The 27,889-nt window shown below is 40.0% G+C and overlaps 1 protein-coding gene across 5 annotated transcripts in view; it reads left to right on the top strand.

The window, feature by feature from the left end:
• ARHGAP24 (Rho GTPase activating protein 24) overlaps nucleotides 1–27,889 on the top strand; it is a 485,703-nt gene that overhangs the window by 412,978 nt on the left and 44,836 nt on the right. For all 5 annotated transcript variants that reach the window (XM_036253181.1, XM_036260479.1, XM_036239579.1 and 2 more), the window contains 2 exons: nucleotides 1,676–1,798; nucleotides 20,628–20,835. In XM_036253181.1, the coding sequence (XP_036109074.1) occupies nucleotides 1,676–1,798; nucleotides 20,628–20,835 (331 nt within the window). The remainder of the gene's footprint in view (nucleotides 1–1,675; nucleotides 1,799–20,627; nucleotides 20,836–27,889) is intronic.

Here is a 27,889-nt window from a genome sequence, read left to right on the forward strand (position 1 = left end):
TTGATGTGTCCCTTTCACGTCGATGTTTTTTTTTTCTCTCTCTCTCTCTCCCCCTCCCACTCTATCTGAACAAAAATGGAAAATGTCTTCGGGTGAGGATAAAAAATAAAAATAAATAAATAAAACGTGGGATGGCTAGTATTGTTAATTCCAGAGATTTGTGGACATTAGGAAGTCTATTTGATATGGTTCCTTGGCTCCTCCCCTCACCCCATCCAGTAGTATGAAAATGTAAAATACCAACCTAGTTGTTTCTCTGGTTATTTCACTTCTTTGACCTTTCATTTGTTCTATAAATTTACATCAATGGTAGAATAGTTGTATTTCTCAATTGGGGCATTTGTATAGAACTCAGAGGTCACAAACTCCATTGCCTATAGCTTTCAGAGCTATATGGGAAAGAGATTGGATGTTTAAGAAAAGGCAACATTGTGAATTGGAGTCTGCAAGCCCCTCACAAATATATTTATTTAGATTCACTTTAAAACCAACAAACGAACAGTCTTAACAAAGCAAAGCACTTGGATATGAATTAATATAACTGAAGGTTGCACATTTTGCAACACTTAGTGAAAATTCAATGTTGATCGATTATTTGAGCACCTTGGCAGTGCATATAATACTAAAATATTATGAGAATTCAGTTAAACACTTAATGTTCCCTTTCTTTAATGATTCCCTGTGAGAACAACACTAATCATTTTCAAAGACAGTGAAGCAATGCAGTCACTGATACTAGTCTTCAGAAATACTCCTTTAAACATAAGAGGTAAGGGAAACTATGCCTCAAGGCCTCTTTCAAAGTCATTCCTGTTTTGTAAAGAAGAAAAAATTTTCACCCGGTAAACTTAATGTACTAGTAAAGATTTCAAATAAACTAAATCCCATGCATCAGAAGTCTAGCACTTCAAAATTGATATCCGCGGTTGTCAGGTTTTTTGTGTGTGGGGGGTGGGGGGTGGGGGTGGGCTGGAGGGGGATCAGAGAAACCATCCACCTTTGCATGGAGGCATCCCAGGGGTGTCCTAAAGCTTGCTCTTTAGTGTGAGGCCCAATGTGGGGAGCTGATCTGGCCTTGTAACTGGCCAGGTTTGTGTCTTCCTCTCTCTTCTTTGTGTGTCCTCCTGAAGGTGTGATCTGGGGGGGGGGGGGGGGGGAAGGTTTCCCTTCCAGGACAGTGCTAGAGGAGAACTTCTAGGTTAAAAGTGTTTCGTGTGGCTATTTCCCTTTCCTAGAACTCCCCAACTCACTGCGATGCCCTGGTGCCTCCCTGTGATGTGCTGAGCAGCCCTTGCTTCAGACAAAAACCCAGGTTCAGAGGACCCCTTACCCATTTTTCACGCTGCTTCTGCTGTTTCTCCCTATTCAGCAGCAGTGTGAGTAGATTGGCTTATGAGTTAATGCAGGCCTATGGGTTGTTGCTAGGACAAAAAGGCAAGCTTTGTTTGGGGAATGACATTTGTTTTCCAGCTTTCTCCTGGAAACCTAAGAGCCTTTCCTTTTTAAGGAGATTTTTTTCCCCATGATGAAACCATGGTAAATATTTCCGATTCATTTGGGTACAGCCGAGTGCTGGCAGCATTAGACACAGTCTGTGTGTCAGGAACTCCCAAGGAGGCTGCTGATGGGAAATCTTCGACTGAGCACGCACTCATGTGTTACTGTCTTCTTACAGGAGGTGATCGGGATCGGATGACAGCAAATCATGAGAGCTACCTGCTTATGGCGAGCACCCAGAATGATATGGAAGACTGGGTGAAGTCCATCCGCCGAGTCATATGGGGACCTTTTGGAGGAGGTGAGTCAAGTTTTAAATCATGGAAAAACAGAAAGGTAGACCAAGCCTGCTCACCCTTGCCCCCAGCTAATATTACTATCAGCTCCTATTTTCAAATGGATGAGTGTTAAAATAAATGGTAAACTATTTTCATGTTATGGTTAGACACACAACTACTGGAAGTTTAATTGAGATGAAATATCATTAATAACCAACCTTCCATAAATATCTTTAATTATCAAAAGGGATTATATCTTTCTTTTATTTTGGATTTTTTTTATTTCATGGCAATAAATAGTTATGAGACTGATAGCATAAATGTAGATTAGTTAAGAACATGTAGACATGATGCAAAAAAATTGACTAGCAGCTTTGGAAGAGATCCTAACCCGCCTGGTGCTCAATGATACAACAAAGAGAAATGGAATGCTTTGAATGAAAATTTGATGGTTAATGGAATAAAAAAAATGCTTTGTGATTGGGGAAGTGTTTGTGGATTGGGTAAGTTTGTAAAAAAAACTTAGTTAATACAGCGTTGAGAATTCACCATATGCAGAATAAACTAAATGGTGCTATGAACAGAACTAAAAGGAGGAGGAAAGGGTAACAGATGTGATCTTTGTTTATCAAGAAATATAGAATAATATGGACAAAAAAAATTACTTAAAGTAAACATTCAGTAGATGGAACCAATAAAATAAGAACCCCAAAATATTAATCTATAACCAACATGTATTTCCCAGAATGTACAGGCTAATTATTTTAGGTTGATATAGTTTAAATTGTATTAAATCAGATTCATACTTAGTAAAACAATGATAACTTCCATATTTATTTTATATTCTCTTATGCGTTGTCAGCACTCTGAATTCAGAAGTGAGTTTTTTCCCCATTACATATCCTAGGTTTCTTAGGCTGACTAACCACTTTACATTTTAGAAAAACTTCAAAAGCTTCATTTAAAAATTGCAAAGCTAGGTTCAGGTTAAAATAGTAAAGATTTATTAAAGACATACTGGTATTTTACCCGATTAAGGATACATATCTGCAAATTGTTTGTTTTTCAACAATACCTTCTGTTGGGGAGAAGCTGACCCTTCACCCCAGTTTGCCTAGTAACTGTGTGGTTTACAACTGTTGTTTCAGGCTAATGATTGACAGTGCCATCTCTCACTCTCCGTGTTTTAGTTTGGGTGACTACTTATATAGTCACCCTATTCATGTACTAAAATGGCTGGTAAATGGCTCTGTAAAGCATTCAGAAAGGGCCCCACCCCAGAGCCTTATCGAAAGGTTCCTCACATGACTGTCCATGTGAGACAACATACTTTGCTGCTGGAGGTTTGCTGGTACCTCCAGGGCCATGGATTTACGGGCTTTTCAAAGTTCCTACTGTTTATAAAGACCTTCAAAAAGCAGAGGGGACCCTCTGTTATGAGATTTCTGGAGCTCCTTAGTTCAAGAGAATCTACTATCTACTGAAGAGGGTATTTTGTTGAGGGAGTATTTCCATCAGCTGTGTTCTTTCCTCCCTTTCCTCCTCTTCTGTCTGTCCTTTTCTCGAGAGAAATGAATGAGATTCAGTAAGTTTCACCAAATCAGTAACTATAAGAGGTCCTATCAGCCCAAGAGTATCAGAAATGATCCCAGTGGGACTGGGCAAAAGCTATCAATTAATCTTCAAATCTATGAATTTGGAAGTAGATGATTAGTAGATGATTGATTTATGTACATACTTCCAATGGAATATGCTTCAGGGATTTTGCAAATTCAGAGATATTTTGGCCTAGAGCATTTGTAATAGACACAATGCTCCAAAGAATAAATCTTCTGCCCTCTTTGTTTAATTGAAGAGTATTATGAGATTGCAAAGTAAGCTTTTGTTTTTTAAAATTTTTTTATTTTTTATTTTTGGTACGTGCCCCTAGCAGGAACCGAACCCGGGACTCTCTGGTCCACAGGCCGATGCTCCAACAGACCAAACCAGCTGGGGCACAAAGCAAGCTTTTAAAGCACTCATTCAATTTGCAAGAAATCCTTTGTGATTTATGTAAACATGGGAATTTTCTAAAGTTAATATAGAATTTAGAACTGAACTAAATATTGACACTGACAGAAGATTCCAAGTGCCACCCATATTCATGGGTCTCAAAGGTTGTATCAAAATAGGCCCCCTGTGCTCACTGACTGGATTGTAAAGAAAAATTATAAACTTGAGTTTCAAATAATAAATTTATATGACTCAAAACCCTTTTATTTACCTATATATTAGGATTTCACTTAACATTTCATTGGAAATTTTTTCCACTGACTAAGAATATTTCAAAACCACTGTTTTGCCTGGCCAGTGTGGCTCAGTGGTTGAGCATCAACCCACGCACCAAGAGGTCACCAGTTTGATTCCCAGTCAGGTCACATGCTCAGGTTGTGGGCCCAATCCCCAGTGTAGGGCATGCAGGAGGCAACCAATCAATGTTCTCTCTCATCGATGTTTCTAACTCTCTCCCTCTCCCTTCCTCTCTGTCTAAAATCAAAAAAGAAAAGTTAAAAAAAATAATTTAAAAAACACCACCACCAACAATACTGTTTCAGTTCAACCTCCCACCTTTTATGGCTTAGGTCACTAAGGCCCGGGGAGGAGGAGTAACTTGACAGGTGTCTCACTGGGAGTAACAAAACTGGGAAGAAAACCCAGGTCTCCTGCCTTGTGAGCTGCCTCCTGCTTTTTAGCACAATAGTGTGATCTAGTACTTCTACTGTGGGAGTAAAAAAAAAAACAACCCATGATTACAGGTCCATGCCTCATTGATAGTATATTCTTCATTGTATGAAAAACAAAAGGTTTACAAAGTGTGATGATTAGAATGAATAGAATTTTTCAAGTCCTTCAAAAATACCCAAATTCACACCATCAAGAAAATGAGAAAACAACCCACAGAATGGGAAGAAGTATTTCCAAATCATATATTCTATTCAAAATATATAGTGAACACTTACAACTCAATAATAAAGACAAGTCAAATTTTTGACACAATTCAACTCAATTAAAAATGGGCAAAGAACCTAAACTGACATTTCTCCAAGGAAAATATATCAATGACCAATAAGCACATGAAAAGATGTTCAGTCCAATGGTGGTATACAGTTATTAGTCACCAGGGAACTGCAAATCGAAGCCACAGCGAGATACCACTTCACACCCACCAGGATTGCTAGAATCAAAAAGTCTGATGGTAACAAGTATTGGCAAGGGTGTGTAGAAATCAAAACCCTCCTACATTGCTGATAGACATGTAAAATCATGTAGCTGTTTTGAAAAACATTCTGTCAATTCCTCCAATGATTAAACATAGTTACAACAGGAGCTAACATTTGCACTCCTAGGTATATGCTTAGGAGAAATGAAAATATGTATGTCCACACAGAAACTTGAACATGAATAGTTATAGCAGCGTTATTCTTAATAGCCAAAGAGTGAAAACACACACATGTTCATCAGCAGGCAATGGATAATCAAAATGGATTACTAGCCATGGAATGGATTATTATTCAGCCGAAAACCGGAATGAGGTACTGACTACATGAATGAACCTTGAACACATTATGATGCTAAGTGAAAGAAGCCAGTCACAAAAGACCATATATCATATGGTTTTATTCATATTAAACATAGAACTGGAAAATTTATAGAGACAGAAAATAGATTAATGGTTGCTTAGGGCTGGGAAGGGAGGATAAGGGAAATGGGAAGGGGGAAAATAGGTGAGTTATGGGATCTTCTTTTGAGGTGATAATCTTTCCTAAAATTAGCTGTGAGGAGGGTTTCATATATCTGTGAGAGTATACTAAAAACCATCGAATTGCAAACTTTGGGAAAATATATGATATATGAATTATATCTCAATGAAGCTCTTCTAAAGAGTTCCTGAATTGCCATAAATACTATACATACCTTACATAAGAGAATACATTCCCCCCCCCCCCATCTTTGTTGTGGAACCTATCTATGACCCTGTTCATCCTAAATAAAGGCCTCGTTGCCCTGGCCAGTTTGCTCAGCGGTTAGAGTATTGGCCTTCAGTCCAGAGAAACCCGGGTTCGGTTCCCACAAAGGGCATGTACCTCGGTTGCAGTTTTTCCCCGGCCCTGGTTGGGTCGTGCGGGTGGCAACCACTCGATGTGTCCCTTTCACGTCGATGTTTCTCTTTCTCTCTCTCTTCCTCTCTCTCCCTCCCACTCGATCTGAACAAAAAGTGGAAAAATGTCCTCGGGTGAGGATAAAAAATAATAAAATAAAACAAAAGACCTCGTGGTTTCCAACCTCATTCCTACCCCTGAAAGATTGTTGTCCTCATTGATTAAATGGCATCTGTAAAGACATTTGGAAGGTGACATGTCTCCCTAATTTATCAATTTCTATATATCCCCTTGGATACACTTTAAATGTGTCTATTACAGAGAGGGCATTTCATTGTCTGGATTGCAATTTCACAACCTGTGTTTTTAGAAAGTTAAAGTTTTTCATGAGGCACCTAAGCTTATCTTTGTTCAGGTTGCACATACATGTAAAATATTCCCTCCTTACCATGCCAATAAAAGACATTTGATTAAAATAGAGGAGAAACCTGAGGAGCTTACCTAGCTTTTCAAGCTCCAGAAATAAAAAAAACTAAGTGAAAATTGCTCAATAGGTGTGGGTTGCTGGTTTGCACCAAGAGGTCGCCAGTCGATTCCCAGTTAGAGCACATGCCCAGGTTGTGGGCCCAATCCCCAGGAGGGGGCATGCAGGAGGCAGCCAGTCTGTGTTCTCTGTCATCGATGTTTCTATCTCTCTCTCCCTCTCCCTTCCTCTCTCTAAAAAATCAATAAAGAAAAAAAACTTAAAAAAATAAAAACTAAGTGAAAATCATAAAATATAGAGCTTTTCTTTTTATTAACCAAGAAAAACTTAGACAACAACCAGTCAGATGAGGGAAGGGAACCAATGGAATTGGTAAAGTAGACCTCCTCTCTTAACAGCCTGGCTGATAACGAAGTTTGGTATTGAATGTGGATACCTCAACTTTGTGTCGTCTGCTTAAAACCCCCCATAAACCTTGGACTCCCTATTAACAGTGCTGATAGGCACATCATTTCTGCCTAAGAGTCAAATCCAAAAGTTGGAATGTCAAAACATTTATTAAGCTTTGGAAAAGTTTAGGGGTTTTTGTTTGTTTATTTTTGTTTGGGTTTTCTTATCAATTGTTTTGAAGCAGTGTATACAGAAATGCTTGTCCAGGAACTGGGGGAGGGTGAGAAGCCACTCATTGTTCATGAGAAACTGAATGGTTAGCCAGACTTGAACTACCAATAAAATCAGGTTCTTTCTGTATATTTCTGTCTCCTTATGAAAAAGTTGAGTCAGAGATCCATCAAGGCAGTAAAAATGCTGAATGTGAATAATCCTCATAATGAAAACTGGCATGTGGGCAAACAGGGGTGAATTAAGAGGCACTGTGGTCTCGTCTCTGACACAGACCTGCTGTGTGATCCTGGATAAGTGACCCCCCTCACCTTTAGTTTCCTCCCTTGTGAAATAAGAAAATCAGGCAAAACTGTTTCCACTAAGGTTCATTCCAGCTCTGGTCCTGTGATTCCCTGTGCTCTCTCCTGCAGTGCTGAGGTCAGCGAAGTGTTGCATTGGCCAGGGTGCCTCCCAGCCCAGCCCTGCCACTGTCTTCATAGTACAGAGGTTTACTTCGTGACTTCTTATTTTCCTAGCTGCATGCTGTGACCAGAGCTCAGAACAATTATAGGGCATGAATAATTAAGAGTGATCCCTTCAGTGACAAAATATTCCTATCTGGGCATGCTAATCAGAGTAATGATGTTTCTAAAAAGGGAGTGTCTTTTTGGTACAATTTTGGAAAGCTGCTGAATGACTAGGAAGAAACGCAGGGGCCTTGGGGGTCAGTTGGGGTTAAAGCACTGGCATTCCAAATCTGCTCAGGGAACAGCCAGGTGGATGAATGATTAACCCAGTGAGTCAATTGCTCAGCGAGGTGGACAGGGAGGTTGGGTGCAGAGGGTGCATACAGGAGCAGGGGAGACAGGGGAGACAGAGGAGAACGTGGAAAACAGGACTGGTTTGCAAACCACAACCAGATATATAAATGCATGTGTATAAGTGGAGTTGACTTGTTTTTGTGGTTATAGCTGCAGGTTCTCTGTCACTAGATTTATAATATTTTCATTTCACAGGCACAAGCATATTCACACACACACATCACATCTTTTAATGATATGAATATTTAAACCAGCACTACAAATTGATTCAATTGCAAAGTATGCTTGAACAAAATCTTGTATCAAAAGAGAATCAATGCAGCAAGGAAGGAGCAACATTTTGCTCCCTTGGGGGCGTTGGGCGCTGCGGGATTTCTGAGGGCATTGCTGCACCAGCTGGACCGGCGCTGCGCAGGCAGCTGCACGCCAAGAGCCTAGGAGTCAACCCAAAGTCGAAGGAAGAAACAGGGGTTCCCAGCGCTGCATGGCCCTCTGCCTCCTCCCCGCACAGTCCCTGACTGCACCTGCTGCAGTGACCGCGGGCACTGAAGGCACTGCAGCCACAGCGGTGGTGACGAGGCGCAGCCCTGTCGGCCCGCCCAGCTCCCATTGAGAAAAGGGAGCGAGCGGAGGGGGAGAAGCTCCCCGCAGCGCTGCCTCCTCCGCGGACCGGAGTCTCCTGAATAGGCACCAAGGACTGTTCTGACGTGGCGGTCCCCTCGGGAGCCCCGGGAGTTTGAAGACGGAGGAAAAAGGGAGGAGAAGCCTGCAGAGAGCGTCCAAGGATGAGGGGTGCTATAAAGGGAACAGGGGAGCCCTTTGAAAAGAATCTGTCATGCACTGATTTCTGGAGAAGGTGCCATTTGCCTCCCCTGTTGCTCAGATGAAAGGAGCCAGCAAGACGGTCCTGAAGTATCCCTCAGGGTCCTTTTTGTCATTGTCGCTCAGTCCCTTGGCACATGGCTATTTGCTGACCTTTCCAGAAGAATCTCAGTCCCCCCTGTTCCAGCTGAGAAGACAGTTCTTAATAAAAAAAAAAACAAAAACATTCCTGCTGTTTGAATGGGAGGTGCAGCTTGCTGGCTGCCGTTCTTTTTGCTGTGACATTTTGGAATGTCTGCAGAAATTTCAAAAAAGGAAAAGCCTTAAAAGCTGTCTGGATTAGGCAAGAGAAAGAAAGTTTTTTTTTTTTTTGGTTTGTTTTTATTTTTGGCTAAAAAGAAGTAACTAAGAGGTGGTAATTTACCCCTGTTTCAGGACCGGGAGGATAAACACCTACGAGTTGTAGGAATCAGCACTTCAGACCTAACAAATAAACAGACAGGAGAAGGAGTGGCTGTGGGGTATCTTGCAGAGGCAGGGCTTAAAGGAAGCTGAAACTGTGCAGAACTTTGGGCCTGTATGATGCCTGAAGACCGAAATCCGGGGGGACGCCCCTCAGGTGCCTTAGCGTCAACTCCTTTCATTCCCAAAACTACCTACAGAAGAATCAAACGATGCTTTAGTTTTCGGAAAGGTAGGTAGATGATATGTTAATGTCCTTTGAAAAAATATGCATATATTCTCTGATGCTTTAAGGTCAGTTTATGCTCAGATAATCTGAGAGTTTGGAAACCACGAGATGAGAACTGTACAGACGTGATTTGTGTGCATCTTTGCTCGTCTATACTGATTTGTTAAGGTTCAACTGATCTGTTTATCACTGCCTGTGAATAGGCTGGGTGGGTGGAGCGTGAAGAATGGCGGTGCTGTATAGAGTGGTTGATTGACTGATGGAGACATAAACAAGCCTGGCTGACCTTCCTGACAGGAGGGGCTAAGAGTGTGTGCCCAGCTGTTCCCAGACCCAGATCAAGCAACCATGTTGTTACCCATTGAAAGGGGTCCTCAAATCCCTGTTCTGTTCTCTCATCATATGGATTTGGCTCCGGCTGCCTGTGCATGCCTCACTCACCTCCCCTGCTGAGAAAATGTTAATAATCAGGTTATTTGCAGTGACCTTTACAAGAGACTTTCTACCACACTGAATAGTACTGATTAGAAATAGAAGTCACCTTGACTTCCAAAATAGGCGGCTTTGGAAGAGGCCAAAGGGATGAACTATCAGGAACAATTTATGGTCAATAGAAGAAACTAAGGCATTTCTGGATTAATTAATGTAGGGAGAGTTAAAGGTAAAGCATAGGTAAAATGAATGTTTTTAGAGAATGATTATGTATGAATATATTTTTAAGTTTATTTTGCTTTAAAATGGGAATTAAATGGAATGATTATCTAAATTGGAACTAGGTAATTACAATTTTAATGTCATGTACAGTGAGCTAATTTAATCAGGAGCTGATTTGAATAGCATTGAAGGTAATTCCTTCTCCTTTTTTCTTTGATCTGCCACCTACTAACCCTCTCTACTTAGTAACCACCACCACCACCAAAAGAGAATAAAACAAAATAAGAAAAATTGCATGTATAAAGAAAAATGTAGTGGGAACTTTTTAAAACTAAACCTTGTTCCTTCTGAGTCTTTCCCTTTGAGCAGCTAAGATCTGGCGATGATCATTAGCATATATTATCAGCAAGGAATTCAGGTGTTAATTTTTATTCCTCTCTCCTCCATAAAGATAATTAAATGTTCATGTCTCACATTTTATGGAATTGTAGAGATTTCAGAACAGGGTTAGAGAGCACGCATTAGGGTTATTGTAAGATTGCATCACTGATAAACAGACAGTGATAAAAATTGAAAACTAGAAACCAATTGCTTATAAGACACCCCCTCTTCTAGTACCCCCACTCCTCAGCAACTAAACACTAAATTTATCCAAACACTAGAGACAATCTATGTTTCCGGGTTATTGCTCTTCATCTGTAACATTAGATGTTCTGGGGACAATTAATGTATCTTTGAAGCCCAGAGCAAGGCCTTGACTATCTTTTCCACCTTTTCTCCTTTGACAGTGGAGTATGGCCCATCTGCAAGCATCCTGGCCAGCACGGTTCCCTCCCCTCCTGTTTCTCCTTAAATACGAGGAGGGAAGCAATGCCTGCAGGGAGAATGCCCCAAGGGCTGGCAAACGCAGCAGCAGGAGGGGGACAGCTTCTGTCATCTCCTGTGGGCTATTTTTAAAGTACTGTCCTTCCCTCTGCAAAGTCGCAGTAATCTGAGGAATGTTCAGCATTTGAGTCAAGGATTAACAGATTTTTAATTTACAAAGCTGCATTCTGGTTTCTGTCAGAACCATAGAGGAGAGGGGGTGCAGGAAGCATTCGCTGGTGTAAGTTTTCTTTCCCTTTCTCCAGAGCCGGTGGGCGCACACACAGCAGGAGCAGCGACCCAGCGGCTCTGGGAGGAGAGGGGCTGGGGGCCGCTGTTCCCTGGGGCCCTCCTCCTTCCGGTCAGCAGCAGCCAGAAGCAAGGGTGTTTACGTCTTTATTTAAGGTCTAGCACGGAAAAAGAATAAATTTTTCTTTCAATCCTGGATTCCCAAACCGTGCCACCTTAAGAAGAGAGGGTTCTTTTGTGCAGTTTAATCTCCTGGGTGCTCAAGTAGTTCAAGAAGTGGACCTGGGTTTCTGAATTCCTCTCCCAAGCCTGTTGGAGAGCATCAGCTTAAGTCATTTCAGTGAAAGCAAAGGGAGAGAGCAGGAATCTGGAAGAGCGCCCAGAAGTAAGAAGTGGTGATGTGTCTGCTTTTCCCGATCCACATTCACTGCATCTTCTTTACTGTTGTCAAGGGTAGGCAGACAGGCTCGCTGCTGCTTTCGAAATGCCCTCAGCGTGAGTGTGGGGTTGAGTTAGGAGTCCAGAGGCCCGTGATGTGGGAGCGTCTATGCTGCATCTGCCATAACGAACTTCTCGGTTCCTCTCCCTCCCAGACCTCCTCTGTCCTTCCTGCCCTCTTCATCGCTCTCATTCTTTGTTTAGGTACCAGTAAACAAATGTTTTCCCAGTGGTTTTAACAATGTAGGAAATAAGAAATACCTATTAGGCAGGAAGCTGGGGGTGGTGGTGCTCTGTAATTACGTTCTGGTGAAGTAAATGTTACAATGTGTTTTTACTCTTTTGATTTTGAAAGTATAATTGTTTTTTTTGTTTTTACCTCTTTATGACTAATGTCTAATATATGGAGCACAACCAATCTCTTGATTACCTACCTGGGGTGCATATCATCAGGGGTCCGGAATGTTAGTGTTAATTTTGAGTTGGAATAGGCTAGCTGATTTAAGATTATTGAGGTCGTGGGACAAACTAAAGTAAAATTTTTAAACCCTAACTTTAGCTTGTTTGTTGTTGTTGTTTGTTTTGACCTGAATTGCTCTGTTCTTGGAGAATTGCTCTGTTCATTCATTACCTGGTGCTCCGCCCCCTCCCCCATATTTAACCACTTAGCTTCTTCCTTCTTTATTTACTTTCAGTTCTATTTATGTTCCCATCTCCTTAGTCCTCTGTGTCTGCATCGCTCTATGCACACGACTTACTTTAACCTAAACAGTAGCTCTGCGAAACAGCATCCATCCTCACCTCTCCATCTCCAACATTCTGCACAAATTCCTACAGTACACAGTCCATTTGTAAAGTGTCGCCTACTCGGTATTCCTAAACAGTAGTCAGGCAACGTTCCACAGCTAAAATCTTTCTGAGTCCTGATTGCTCCCAGAGGAAGTCCTAACTGTTTCATGAAATCATCAAGACCTTCTAGGCAATTCCAAGTGTTTCCTGGAGAATAAACTGCCATGCCTCAGATTGCCCCAGTCTGTCTCCCTAAACACATCTCCTATACCACCTCCTTGCTTTTGTCCTGTCTTCTCTGTTGTGATGCTCTCTCCATTACATTGTCTGTCCAAACTTTACTTTCCTTCAAGACATTACTGGCTGTCATTTCTCTTCAACCATTATACTCTTTACCCTGTAGCCTGTATATTTCATATATGCTGCCCCTTTGCCGCCTTGTCTTTATAGCCATCGTAAAGGGCTGTATGCACCTTTGTGGTGGAAGAGATAAGTATTTCTGCCCAGCCAGTGTGGCTCAGTGGTTGAGCATGGACCCATGCACCAGGAGGTCACCGGTTTGATTCCCGGTGAGGGCACATGCCCAGGTTGTAGGCCTGATCCCCAGTGGGGGGCATGCAGGAGGCGGCCAATCGATGTTCTCTCTCTTCGATGTTTCTATCTCTCTCTCCATTCCTCTCTCTTTAAAATTAATAAAGGAAACAAAATGTTTTTAAAGAAAAAATATGTATTTCTTTCTTCCCAAAATGAAGACTTGCATAGATCTGTTCAATCAAGGATTCAAGATTTATGGCAAACTGGTGAATTACAATAGTATTATTATTTGTCTTTTCCTGCTAGTCTGTAGGCAATAAGGAATTAAAATAAAATGCCTTTATAATGTTGTTGGATAAAACTAACATGTTCTGTAAAGATTACTGTATGTTGTGCATGTAATCACATTTATGAAAATTGATTTGTTCAATGGAACGCTACTATACAAAACCATATAATTTTAAATAGTACTATAAATGAGGAGCTCATTAACTCATGTATCAAAGTTTTATGGAGCATCTACCAAGTGATGCTAGGGATGAGTTCGCAGACTCCTTAGGGATAAGGAAACATAAATAAGTAATTACTTGCTCTGTGATAAGCACTACATCTGAGGAGCCCGTGGACAAAAGATTGACTGTGGGCTCATTTGCAAAGGCAGTGATTTCCCTGAACTGCATGAAATCAGAGTTAGTCTTTGGAAGTTACAAAAGGAGACCTTCTCCTATAGGATCCTAAGAAAGTGGTCAGCACTATGGAAAAATATGTCTTAATTCAATTAACATATCATGGTGGGAAAAGGAAGACTTTTAGAATTATATGAACCTGCATTTGTACCCCAGATCCGCCATTTCCCAAATGTGTGACTTTAGGTCACCTAGCATCTCTGAACCTGTTTGTGGAAGAGAAACCTCCTTGCAGAATGCCTGTGAGCGTCAAATAAGGAAATGCATGTAAATTGCATGGCATGTACCCAAATGTAAGTGGTGTCTATGATTATTCTGCTGATCTAAGACCTAGGTCACTGTGTTCACATTATTACATTTAATTTTTCCAGGCCTTTATTTTTCTTCTTCCTTCACCACTTAACTATAAAAAGAGTCAAGATGATGCCAAACATTTACGGTCATTATACATTCTGAACTCCTTGGGTTAAGTTTTCTATCATATAAGATTTGTTGGTTACTTAGAAACTGCTGGTGACATACTGAAGTAAGCTTTAGATGTTTCATTTCTGTACTAAATTGAATGTCTTTTATTTTGATTTCTTAATTTACCATTAGTGAAAGTCTTTTTGTTGTTGTTCATCCTCACCGGAGGATATTTTCCCATTGATTTTTTTAAATAGAGTAAAAGGAGGGAGGGGAAAGAGAAAAACATTAATGTGAGAGAGACACATCCATTGGTTGCCTCCCACATGACCCTGACTGGGTCCCGGGATCAAACCTGCAACCCAAGCACATGCACTTGACCAGGAATCAAACCCATGACCCTTTAGTCTGGGGACTGACCCTCTCTAACTGGTGAACCCAACCGGCCAGGGAGAATGTTCATTTTTAATTGAAAATTATTATAGTCCTGGTGGTATCAAGACTTATTTTGTTACCAGGGTTGCAGTAAGCAGAAGGATGAGTAAAAGCAAATTTGCTCTATTATATATAGGAAGAGAGGGATAGGGAACTCTGAAAAATAAATGATAGCAAAGAACTGGAGCAATAACCAACAAGTTTTTAAACTTCTGGCTTTACATTAGCAAACCGAAGTTTTTTTATTTTCAAATTTTTATAGAAATCACTGCCACAACCTGAGAACAATTGATGTGTTCCATTTTACTTTGAAGTTATTTATATATTTCCTATAATTGAGGAGGTGAAGTACTTTGCTTTAATGGACTTATTTATTCTACAGATATCTATGGAACAGTCAGTCCTTAGCCACTCTAGTATTAAATCCCAGACATAGAAGCAAGAGAGTGTCCTGTGTGTCTTAGTCGGCTCAGGTTGCTGTAACACAATGCCACAGACTGCTCGCTGAGAAACACCAGAAAGTTGCGTCTCCCAGCTCGGAGGCTGGCGCTCTGACACCAGGCCAGCCTGGTGGTGTTGTGGTGAGAGCCCTGCTCCAGGTGGCGGCTGTCCGCTTCCTGTCGCATTCCCACAGGACAGAACGGAGAGGGAGCGAGAGCTCTCTGGGGCCCTTTTCTTAAAGGCGCGACTCACTCCCCAAAGACCCCACCTCCTAATGCCATCGTCTCAGGCCTTAGGTCCCCAACAAGAATTTGGGACACACCCAAACGTTCAGACCGGAGCAGCATGGTAGAATGGAATGTGAACCTTGGAGACCTTCAGATCTGATGCCATCCCAGTGTCTATGACCTCTTGGAGAATCACCTAAACCTCTCTGAAGTTCATAAGGAAGATATACAGTATACAGCTGTTTTTTAATATTATTTATAATAATAATAAATGTCATATGATATTCTTATTATAATAATTGTGAAAGCACATTCCTCTTTTGACTACTGGGGGACTAGTTCAGTACTTACGAAGCAATGTGTTGAGAAATCAAAGAAGAAACATATCAAGCTGTGCATCTAGGGTAGAGGTGAGGGAATGTTACTAAAGACTTCACACCAGACATGATACGAGTTGGATCTTGCAGGATAACTATGTCTAGGCTGACTCATTATGGCAGGAACCTACGTTCTAGAAGGAAGCAACAAATAGTTGAGTACAGTTAGAGAGCTGTTGTTTGTGAGGAGGAATCTGAAATGAGGGTGGATATGGCCAGTGCCTGGCACACAGTGGGTGCTACTTAAATATTATGGGTTGAATGGTGGGAAAGACACAGGTCACACAGGTCACATTTCATGCAAAGGAGTTTGGCTGGCCAGTGGACACCATGGGAAGAAATGAAGCAAAAGAGCGGCATGATCCGATTCAAATATTATGAAGATCACTATGGCAGTACTTAACCTGGATTGGGGACTCTTCAAAAAGTCATTTAGGAAATACTGAGGGTCTAGCCTATTGTACTAGTAAAGAGTTTGGAAAGGACCGACATGGTGAATAAATGAGGGTAGTGAAGGAAGGAGGAACCTAGGTTGACTCTCAGATGGAACTTCCATGATTGGGGGTGGGTAACGCACTGATAACTAAAATCAGAATTATAGGAAGTAGAACAGGTTTTGAAGAAAAGATGAGTTAGCCAGTTTTAGAAACTTTGAGCTTGAGATATTCATGTTGAGGGTTCTAATGGGCACTTAGAAGTTTAACGCTAGAAACTACAGTGTGGCCCAAACTGAGACACAAATCTGGGAATAATTGAAGTGCAGGGAAAGTCGGTGGAGTCCAGCAAAGGCGATGTGACAAGGGAGCTGGAAACAGGCCCAAGGACATAACGCAGAGAACCAGCAAACTTTCGAGAAGGGGCAGTAGGAAGCAGTCAAGCAGAGGAGACTGGGAAGGGTATTCTGGAAGGCAAGAATTATGTCTTGTGAGAAGTGTCAGGAAGAAGAGTGAGATTGGTAGTTTTAAGGGACGTGAGGCATCAAATATTTAAAAGTCAATTTGGCTGTCAATGACCTGGCCACTAGGAAGTTGTTAGTGACGATAGAAAAGGCTCTTTTAGCAGAATGGTGGTGTCTTAGACCAAATTTCAGGAGGTAGGCAAGAAGATAGAAAGGGGTGAAGTAAAGCCGGATGATACTAACTGGGGTACTAGGAGCAAATGGAAAAACACCAGGCACACAGACCAAGAATGTTTGTTTGGCTTTGTATCTGCTTATTCATTTTTAGGATGAATAGAATTTGAATATATTTATCTGATTACATTCACTAACTTCACTGGCTGCCTCTTGCTATTTGGTGTCTAAATTGCAGTAAAGGAGGAGCTTCGAAAACTCTGAAAGTTGCTTAGATTTCTCTCTCCTCTCTCTCTCTCTCTTTCTCTTTAGTTGAAACAACCTCACACAGATATAAAAAATGCACCTGTCTGATTTACTTTCTTGGTCCAATGAAAAGTCACATCCGTGTGATGCTTTATGACACCAACAAAGTACTTTTACTGGAGGTATGCCCAACATACCATCGTCCCCCAGAAAATCTGGCAGGATTTTATCAGGGAATCTGAAACCTCACTGGGAATTTAATGGACATAGCTGGGACTGTTTGCAGATTCACATAACGGAGAATCGTCTTGTTAATAATCTATTAATCAATGCATCTTTTCCCCCATGCTGCTAATTGGGAATAGTTCATCACCTTTATTCTTTTTTGTTAATTTTAAAATTTAAAGTTTCACTGCTCCCTCAAAGAAAATCCTAAATAAAATAGCTTTTAAAAAATAATTTCCTTCCTCACTTTTCTTATAAAAAATTGTCATACGGGAGGTTAGCTGTCACCTCTCATTGCAAGCCAGGGACATTTGGGACATTCCATTTCCAGTGCTGCAGAATGCGAGGATGGGAGTATATACATCTATTATCATTTTAACAAGACTAGATCTAGGGAGAAACTGTGATTTTTCCACAGGGATTTTTAAGTATATGTAACTACGGTCTGCATACTGTAACTCTTACATATTATATTGCTAAGTCGGCATAGCTCTTTACATTTTATTAAAAAAGAGTTCCCTTGGGCAGCATGCTCACTAAATGTTCAGAGTTTTTCGTCGTGTCCTTCATTTCTGACCTTCCCGTAAGTTCACATCTTCTCAGCAGAGATCACCCGTCCTAGGATGACGGCGGGACTTGAGGTAGGAAGGCGGGTGAGCTGCAGGCTGCTTCCGCTACAGCGCAGATGTTGGCCATTGTGCACAGGGCGTGGTGCTGTTATCGACGCTGTTACACACACAGGCGGACTCTGAACGGCTGTGTGACGCTGCGAATCACTCAGTCTTGCTGTGCACGAGTCTCCTCCTCAAGACAATGGTGTAATTAATGGTGGTGCCTACCTCCCGAGTGCTGTGAGTTTAAAATGAAAGACATGCAGCTAAACTGCGTGGTATACATAGGTACGGTTTAGCTATCATCACTTTAGAGCTCAAAAAAGACATGCTAATTCACTCACCTTTAGAATTTAATAATATTTTAAATCACTGGAAAATGAGGAGTGACTTTAAAAAAGAGAGAGAGGAATAGCCAAAGTTTTTTAAAGACATTTAAAAATATATATTTTTATTGAATTTATTGGGGTTACATTGGTCAATTAAATTGGTTTCAAATGTACAACTCTACAACACATCGTCTGTGTATTGTACTGTGGGCTCCACATCCATAGTCTGTCTCCTTCTGTCACCATGCATTCCCCCTCCTCCCCCACCTGCTCCTACCCCTGCTCCCTCAGACAACCACCCTACCGATGGCTGTGTCTGTGAGGTTGTTTTAATTTAATTTTACTTTTAATATGTTTTCTTCATTGATTTTAGAGACAGAGAGAAGGAGGAGAGAGAGAGAGAGAGAAACATTGATGAGAGAGAACATCATTTGGCGCCTCCCCCATGTCCCCACTGGGGATCCGGCCCACGATTCAGGCATGTGCCCTGACTGGGAATCGGACCGGTGACCTCTTGGTGTGTGGGTCGAAGCTCATTCACTGAGCCACACCAGCTGGGCTATGAGGTTATTTTTAAATTTACTTATTGATTTTATTATTCATTTATTTTTATTTTAGAGAGAGAGAGAGAAAGAGAAACACTGCTTTGTTGTACCATTTATTTACGTGTTCACTGGTTGTTTTTCGTATGTGCCCTGACCAGGGATTGAACCTGCAAACTTGACATAGCAGGATGACACTCTAACCAACTGAGCTAACTTTCCAGGGTCTATATGAGGTTTTTTCGTTCGTTCGTTTGTTCGTTTTGGTTTTTTTTTTGCTTAATTCCTTTCCCTGTTTCACCTAGCCCCTAATATACTTGCCCCCAACAGCTGTCAGTCTGTTCTCTGTATCTATGTGTCAGGCTTCGTTTATATCAAAGGAAGGGGGAATGGGTGGGGTTTAGGTCAGGAGGTGGTTGATGACTGCAGCTATCTGGATGTCAGCAAGGGTCTAAGGGGAATGGTGAAACTTTTTTGCTTTTGGTTAAGAAATTCTGGTTGCCATAGACTGAGTCACGATGTTCCTTATAAATCTTTTGATAAACAATAAAAACTATCACCTTGAGAGGTAATTTTGTGCAGGGAGGTTGTTTCAGTAATTCCTAGGCTACAGGTTTGATTCCTTTAATGATGAGCATATCTATGTGCGGTACTAAGCCGAAGTTGCTAACTGACATCTTGTGGAAACTGGGTAGGTCTGAGCAAGATGGAGTCAGAAAGATTGATTATTTTATTTTATTACAATAGTAGCTTTGCCCTGGCCGGTTTGGCTCAGCGGTTGGAGCGTCGGCCTGTGGTACAGAGAGACCCGGGTTCGGTTTCCGCTAAGGGCACGTACCTTGGTTGCAGTTTGTCCCCGGCCCTGGTTGGTTGTGCGGGTGGCAGCCACTCGATGTGTCCCTTCACATCGATGTTTCTCTCTCTCTCTCTTCCTCTCTCTCCCTCTCGCTCTATCTGAACAAAAAAAAAAAAAGAAGGAAAAATGTCCTCGGGTGAGGATTAAAAAAAAAAATAGTAGCTTTAACACACATTTTAAAAAATCTGGAAGAAGGTGCTGTTGGTATTGGGTTAATGGTTCAGTGATTTCAGCCTGATTTCTAAATTTTTCACCTTTTCTTTTGTGGTTGTCACCTAATGGTTAAAAGATGGACAGACAGCATGTCCAAGTTGAAGGTAGGAAAAGGAATGATTGACAATTTTAGGTGTTTTTTCTGTTTCATTAAAAAAAAAACTCAAGTCTTCCTAGATGTGCTAGCAGATTTCTTGGAAAGTGAGAGGAGTATTTAATTGTCCAACTTCCAAAGTGGACCCGAAGAGAAAAGAGCGGTGTGGATGTCTGTCAAGTTAGTGAACAGTGTTCTGCACATCGTTATCAAGAAGCTGCTTATTCCAAAGACTACAGACTAAGTGACGTAGACTTGTTACCTGCTTTAACTTGAGCTGCCCTTTGAGAATGTCATTTTCTAATTCTGCTTTATATGCAATCAAATATTAGTATTATGTCATTCAACCATTTTTTCTAAAAGAAATAGAAGAAACCTGGCCCGGTGTGACTCAGTAGATTGAGCGTCATCCCATGGACTGAGAGGTCCCTGTTCAATTCCTGGTCAGGGCACATGTTGGGGTTGTGGGCTCAATCCCCAGTAGGGGTCGTGCAGGAGGCAGCCCAGTGATGTTTCTCTGTCACATGGATGTTTCTCTCTCTCTCTCGTTCTTCAAAAAAGAAATATATGCATTCCACTAGAGCCAGATTTGATACCAGGTATAAATTAGTTTGGTTTGTTGTGTTACTGTTTCTACTAGAGCTAAGAATATTCTTTTTGGTAGTAAGTGTTTATTGCTTGAAATTTGATGGCTTTACATTAGTGAAGATATACATAAATTATTTTACAGATAAGAAGGTAAAGCATATGTTCTTATTGTCAAATCCTTAACCTAAAGGTTTTTAAATAATTCCCCACACATCATAGGGTCTAACATAATTTGAACACACAACACGTACTTTTCTTGAATTTGATTCTGTCATTATGTGAGACACCAAATGTTAAATGCTGGCTGCCATTCCAATCTTTGTTTTTTCCTATACATTAAGTTTTCAAAGAAAGCAACAAAGTGGGAAGTGATGCATTTCTCAAATTTATTGTGATTTTTTTTTTTTATTTCATCAGGCATTTTTGGACAGAAATTGGAAGAGACTGTCCGTTATGAGAAGAGATATGGGAACCGTCTGGCCCCGATGCTGGTGGAGCAGTGCGTGGACTTCATCCGACAACGGGGGCTGAAGGAAGAGGGCCTCTTCCGACTGCCAGGCCAGGCCAACCTTGTTAAGGAACTCCAGGATGCCTTCGACTGTGGAGAGAAGCCATCATTTGACAGGTAGGTTTTAAGATTTTATTAACCATCCTTCACTGAGAAATTCAGTCCGAACTGAAAGGATACAGTGAGCTGAGATGTTGTAATTGATGTTGTCACAATTTAGATGATGAATTACATGGTCATACGAATTGGGATTGTTTTTATTAAGTTGCAGAGTCAAAGATTTGGTGTCTTTTCTATGCTTTATTACCCCCTTAAAACATTTTTATTGATTCTTTTTCTTTGGTTCTAAATTAAAATTGTATTTAACATCAGAAAAGTGAACTTTTAAAATAGAAATCTTCTCGTTTGATTTTTTAAAAAATTCTTTCAGCTAAGGGATATTGGAAATATTGATAAGATTAGGATATTGGCAATGTCATTTAAAATAACTATTTATTATAATAATAACAAAGGCATTATATTTTAAATATATACCTCCACCTTAATCTAGAATAAGTTTACAAAGAAATAAGAAGTATAGCATGGTGAAATTCAGCAAATAATGGAAGTTCCAGAGAAGGAAGTGTACAGTGAGTTAAGAGTTAAACACTGTTAATATTTTGTGAATTGCCTCCTTTTTTTAATTTAGTAGAAAAAATACTTATCCTAGTATTTTTAATTTAACATTGTGTAGCAGAGATTTTTTTCCATATTAGTAATTTAAAATGCCCTTTATTTCAATATATTTTAACTTAATATTTTGTCATTGGCAACTACGATAAGCATACTTTTTACTGTCTTAAACTTCGCTCTACACATATATATTCATAACCATTTCAATACTGTTGAACATTTTTGTTGTGACTTTTTCACTATTATAAATAAGGCAGTGAGGGTATATGTACACATAAGTATTTTCCATTTGGGGATTATTTCTTTAGGAGAATTTGTCAGTATTGGACTTTGTGGATAAGAATAGTCTTGATACTCAGTACTGGCAAGATATACTGAAATAGGCACCTTGATGGTGAGAGTGCAAATTATTATAGTTCTTGTAAAGAAATTCGGTAATATATTTAAGACCCGTTACGCAGGAAATCCAGTCCTAGAAAAAAATTAGCTATATGGGAAAAAACTTAAGTGCTAAGTAGCTTATTATAATTTTTATAATAGTAAAGAATGAACACCAATTTCTCATCTCCAACAGTACCATATGGTATAGCGAAATAATCTACAGTTATTAAAATTTTGGAAAATGCTAATTTATGTAACAATAAATGGAAATAATAAATAGAAAAATAAAGCAGAATCAATTAATTAATTAAATTCGACCTATTTACAAAGGTATTATAGGCAGTTTATAAAGATTCATAAGTTATCTCCAAGAGAAAAAAATTAAATATGGAGGTAAAAAAAAATAAATTTAAAACTAGGGTCAGCGTGCAAGGTGGGGCCTGGAAATATCAGAGGAAACACTTTGTAAAGTATACGATTGTGTAACCACGATACTGAACACCTGAAAGTAATACAAAATAATATTGAATGTAAACAATAATTGAAAGAAGTTAAATAATAATAAAACTCAGGTCAGAGAACAAACTTCAAGACAAATGTTTATATATAGCTTAAATATAAGCAGATGATATTATAGTAAAGCATATTTATTTATTAAAATTATTGTTATAGACATTTATGACTTAGTTCTTATAATTGATGTTGCTAATATGGGAGAGAAGAAGAATATTTTATAGATGTTAAGGTACCTATAAGAAGATATAGCCCCTGAAAACAATTAATTTAAATCAGGTTCCTGATAACTACAGATTGAAAGTGAAATATGGTGCAATCTTTATACAAAATGTCATCCCAATTATGTATTCATTTTTTGTATGAAATACATCACTGCATAAACAGAGTGAAGACATTGTAAGAGAAGATAGACATTGATTTTGTGGCAGAATGAATGATTTCTCCCTTTTTTATCTTATAATTTGAATAGGCATCTACTACTTTTATAATCAGAAATTTAATGAGAACATCCTTTTAAATTACTTGGTAATCTCATGTTGCATAAAAATTTCCTTATTTCTTAATTTCTGAAGAATAATTACAGAAGCTACCTGTTCCTAGATAAGCTGTAGAAGAGACTTGCAGAGGGACTGTTCTAGTGTCAGACACAATGAGGTCCTGTTGCCAGCACACTTGGTGAAAAAGGAGGGTGTCATTCATTTGCTCAGTCATTCATTACACTTGCATAACTAGTAACCTCAGAACTTTGTTGTAAACAATAACAACCAGTTATTTATTCATGATTCTGCAGTTTGGGTAGGACTTGGCCAAGATGTGTTCATGTCTCCACATGGTGTTGACTGATGCATATGATGAGGTCTGAAAAATTTAAGCTGGCTTCCCTCATGTGTCTGGAGGGAGGCCTGTCTGGGATGGCTAGAGGCTTCGTGGGCCTCTCTCTCTCCCTCTCCCTCTCTCTCTCTCTCTCTCTCTCTCTCCTTTCCACCCTCTCCCTCCCACCTCTCACATCCAGTAGAGCTTCTGTTCATGTGACCATTATCTCTAGCAGATTAATCAGACCTATTGACATGATGGCTCAGTGTTCCAAGAGAGTGAAAATGGAAGTTTGTAAGCCTCCCAAGAGCTAGGCCCGGAGGACACAGTGGCACTTCTGGTGTATTCTGTTGGTCAAAACAAATCAAAAGACAGGGCCAGCCTACATTTGAGAGGAAAGGAAATAAACTCCACCACTTGATGGAAAGAGCAACAAGCATACACAGAGAAGGAAGGATTTGTGAAAAGTTATGTTTGGAGAAAATCACTATAACTTTAAAATCTACAAATCAAGGATTAAGTGGAGTTCTTTTTCAAGATTGTTTTGGCTCTTCTAGGTTATTTGCATCTTTATAAAAGAATTAGTAAAAGCTTGTCAATTTCTACCAAAAAAAGAAAAAAAGAAAAGCCTATTAGGATTTTGAGAGATATTTTATTGAATCTAGAAATCAATTGGGAGAAAATTGACATCTTAAAAATATAAAATCTTCTAATCCATGAATATGGCTCATCTCTTCATTTCATTAGGACTTTTGTATGTCAGCAATGTTTTGTAATTTTCAATGTAAGCTCTTGCTCCATTTTGTTAAGTTTATCTTTAAATATTTAACGTTTATAGATATTCCTGTAGTCCAGCTGGTGTGGATCAGTGGTTGAGCATCGACCCATGCACCAAGAGGTCGCCAGTTCATATCCCAGTCAGGGCATATGCCCAAGTTATGGGCCCAATCCCCAGTGGGGGGCATGCAGGAGGCGGCCAATCGATGTTCTCTCTCATGAGTGTTTCTATCTCTCTCTCCCTCTCCTTTCTTCTCTCTCTAAAATCAATAAAAGAAAAATTAAATTAAATTAAAAATATAGATATTCCTGTAAATAGTATTTTTATATTTGGTTTTCTAATTGCTCACTCCTGGATTATGCAAGTATAATTGATTTCTTATATATAAATTGTCCTACAAACTTGGCATAATACAAACTGCAAATTCATTTACTAAGTGCTAATGGGTTTTTTGTAGGTCCCTTAGGATATTCTACATACATGATCTTCTTGACTATACATAATGAGAGTTTATTTCTTTCTTTTCAAAAATGAGACTTGTATTTATTTTTCTTGCTTGTTAGTACTCACTAAGAACTCTTCTCCAATACCCGTGAACACACTTTTCTTTCATGTAGAGGAAGGTTTTCAGTCTTTTGCTATTAGGTATGATGATAGCTGTAGGTTTTTTTGTAAAAAACCTTATCAGGTTTGAAAATTCCTTTTATTTCTAGTTTCCTTACAATTTTAATAATGAATGAGAATTGAATTTTATTAAATTCATGTTTTTCTGAATTTTTTGTACAAATGATCTGATCTTCCTTTTTTGTTAAGGGCATGAGTTATATCAACTGATTTTCAAATGTTAAAGCAACTTTATATTCTTAGGATAAACCATATTTGGTTGTGATGTATTGCCCTTTTTATACGTTGCTATATCTGACTTGCAAATAATATATTAAGAATTTTTGGACCTACTATATTGACCAAAGATTTTTTGTATTGTCTTTGACTAGTTTGTTATCAGAGAAATTCTGGCCTCAGGATTAGTTGGAAAGTATCCCCTCTACCTCTGTTTTCTGAAAAGTGTGTGAGTTTGTATTATTTGCTCCGTAGACATTTGGTAAAATTTATTAGTGCCATCACCTAGTCTGATGTTATTTTTGTGGGAAAGTTTTCAGATATGGCTCTGCTTATTTTTCTTGCACCAGTGTTGGTAGTTTGTATCTTTCGTGAAACTTGTCCATTCCATGTAACTTTTCAAATTCATTGCCATGAAGTACTTTTTCATATTCCTTCTTGTGCAATATCTGTAGATGTCCTCTTTAACTTTCGAGATTAGCGATTTGTGACATCACTTTTTCTTATTCTATCTAGTATGTTATCCATTTTATTAAACTTTTAAAAGAACCATTTTTTTGCATTATTGATTTTTCTCTTATTTTTTGTTCTTTTCTTCTATTATCCTTGGTAATTATTCTTTTCCTGGTGATCATTCCTTGTTTAACCCAGTAGAGTTTTACTCATTTAGTATGCTCAAAGACAGTATTTAGACCAAAGGTTCCAGAACACGTACATATAGATTTCCAGATTTTATTTTATTTTTTGAAAAGCCCCCTTACAGCTGCATCTACCTCCCTTTAAAGTCCTCATCTCTATCCCAGGTCTGGTAGATGCCCTTGCGTGCAAGGCTGAAGTCATCATAATATTTGTCTCATTTAATTCCATACTCTCAAGGGTCATAGTTTTGCACTATTTGTTGTCCAGTGTCTTAAAACTAGTTATTTCATATAGTTAGACTAGTTTTCTCATTTTTAAGTAGAAAGACTAACACCTGTTATTCTGTGGGGGCTGCGAGCAGATTCTCTCCTCAGTGGTTCTGAAAGCCTGCTGGACTCAGGTTGTCAGGGCCGCCCCGTTGGGGCCGGGGAATGTTCCTAGGCAGGGCTCGGCGTCCCCTCTGGTTCTGCTCTGGGAGATTCTGTCCTTTTCCGTAAGAAATGGCTCTTATTTCTAGTTGAGTTGCTTCTCAGCCTACTTACTGCCCTAAAAAGTTGGGGGCCCTAAGTCTCTTTTCATTTTGAACTGGTACTATCTCTTTTATTCCATGTTGCCATAATTCTTTTAAAAACCTTGGTTTTTGTATCCTAAATTATAATCTACCTGCTGAGACGAAATCTCTGTGCCAGACCCTTCCGCATTTGGTCTATGCGTCAGGGTGGTGTGGAATAATCTTATGATTCTTCTAAATCTTTTTGTATTGCTGAGAGAATCTGGGGGGTAGTGCTTTAATTCTTCTAGACTTTTAACAAGGGGTTTTGCAGCCGTGCCCATTATAAAGGTAAGCACACGTCTATACCTTCAGGTTATGTTTTATAAGCATCTTTACTCTATGGCATTTCTTACTTTAAGAAACTTTTACCAACTAGAGATACCTGGGGTCAGTATAGTTTCTCTAAATTTTTGTTCGAAGTTGAATAGTTCAGTTCCTTCTTTAGCCTCATCAGGATCATTTGCTATGTTCTGAGTTACTGCAGTTGAAAGTCTTGCTAATTTTTCTACTTTATAAGCATTTACCTTTTTCTATCCTCTAATAACAATATTCTCATTGTTCTTCAGTTCTTACTGTCTCCTCATTGCCTGTCCAGACTCTGCTTCGTTCCAAAGCTAATACATATATTTTCAATTTTTGTTGTAGCAGCACCCAGTTTCTGGAACCAATGACCATTTCAGGTATCTATTGCTTTATAGCAAACCACTCCAAACTCTTTTGGGTAAGAACGACAACGACCTTTCCAGGTTCCGCATTCGGGCATTACTGGGCAGCTTGGCTCTGTTTTCCATGGTTTGTTGTCTCAACCCAGGGCAGCTGCAGTAGCTAATAGAGCTCCATTCAAAGTCTGGTCCCTCAGCTGGGCCCGCCGAAAGGACTGATGGCTGGTTGAGCTTCTCTCTTCCTCTGTGCATCCTTGTGTCCTTCAGAGCTTCTCTCTTTAGCCAGCTGTTGGAATTCTTTTTTTTTTTTTTATCCTCACCCAAGGACATTTTTCCATTTTTTGCACAGATAGAGTGGGAGGGAGAGAGAGGAAGAGAGAGAGAGAGAGAGAAACATCGACGTGAAAGAGGCACATCGAGTGGCTGCCACCCGCACGACCAACCAGGGCCGGGGACAAACTGCAACCGAGGTACGTGCCCTTAGCGGGAAATGAACCCGGGTCTCCGGACCGCAGGCCAATGCTCTAACCGCTGAGCCAAACCGGCCAGGGCTGTTGGAATTCTTTAAGGGGCAACTCAGGACTCAAAGACAAGAGGAGAAGCTACAAGGCCTATTAAGGGCTAGGCCCAGAACTGGCACAGTGTCAGGTTCACTGAATACTAATGGTCAAAAGCAAAGCATAAGGCCAGCTCAGATTAAGGTACTAAAACCAGCTCTTTTTCTTGATGGAAAGTGTGGCAGACATGTATAGGGGTGAAAGAAATGGACAGTCACCATCTATCTCATTCATTTCTTCAGCAAATAATTTCGAAGGGTTTACTGTGTCTTAGATATTATTCTAGGTGAAAAAGACAGACAAAGTCTATTCTTTTGTGGAGCTTGCACTACTGATGATGGGCAGATAAACAATAAATAGTCAATATGTAAATCATTTCAAAGAGTGATAAGAGGTGACATGCTAATAGTTAGTAAGTGAAGTGGTGGAGACACACATCTCTTTCCTGAGGATATAACATTAGGGTGTAGCTTGAATGACAAGCTGGCCATCAGGTAGAATAGTGGTACCTAGGGCTCCAGACAGGCACAAGTGAGCTTGTTTGAAGAACGCAACTCCATCGTGTCTGAAATACAATGAGAGATGAGTGGAGTCTTCAGAGGTGAGATTAAAGAAGTTGACCCTGCCCTGGCCGGTTTGGCTCAGCGGTTAGAGCGTCAGCCTGCGGTCCACAGAGACCCGGGTTCGGTTCCCGCTAAGGGCATGTACCTTGGCTGCAGTTTGTCCCCGGCCCTGGTTGGGTCGTGTGGGTGGCGGCCAC

The sequence above is a fragment of the Molossus molossus genome, unplaced genomic scaffold (genome assembly GCF_014108415.1).
Source record: "Molossus molossus isolate mMolMol1 unplaced genomic scaffold, mMolMol1.p scaffold_m16_p_1, whole genome shotgun sequence".
Lineage (NCBI taxonomy): Eukaryota > Metazoa > Chordata > Mammalia > Chiroptera > Molossidae > Molossus > Molossus molossus.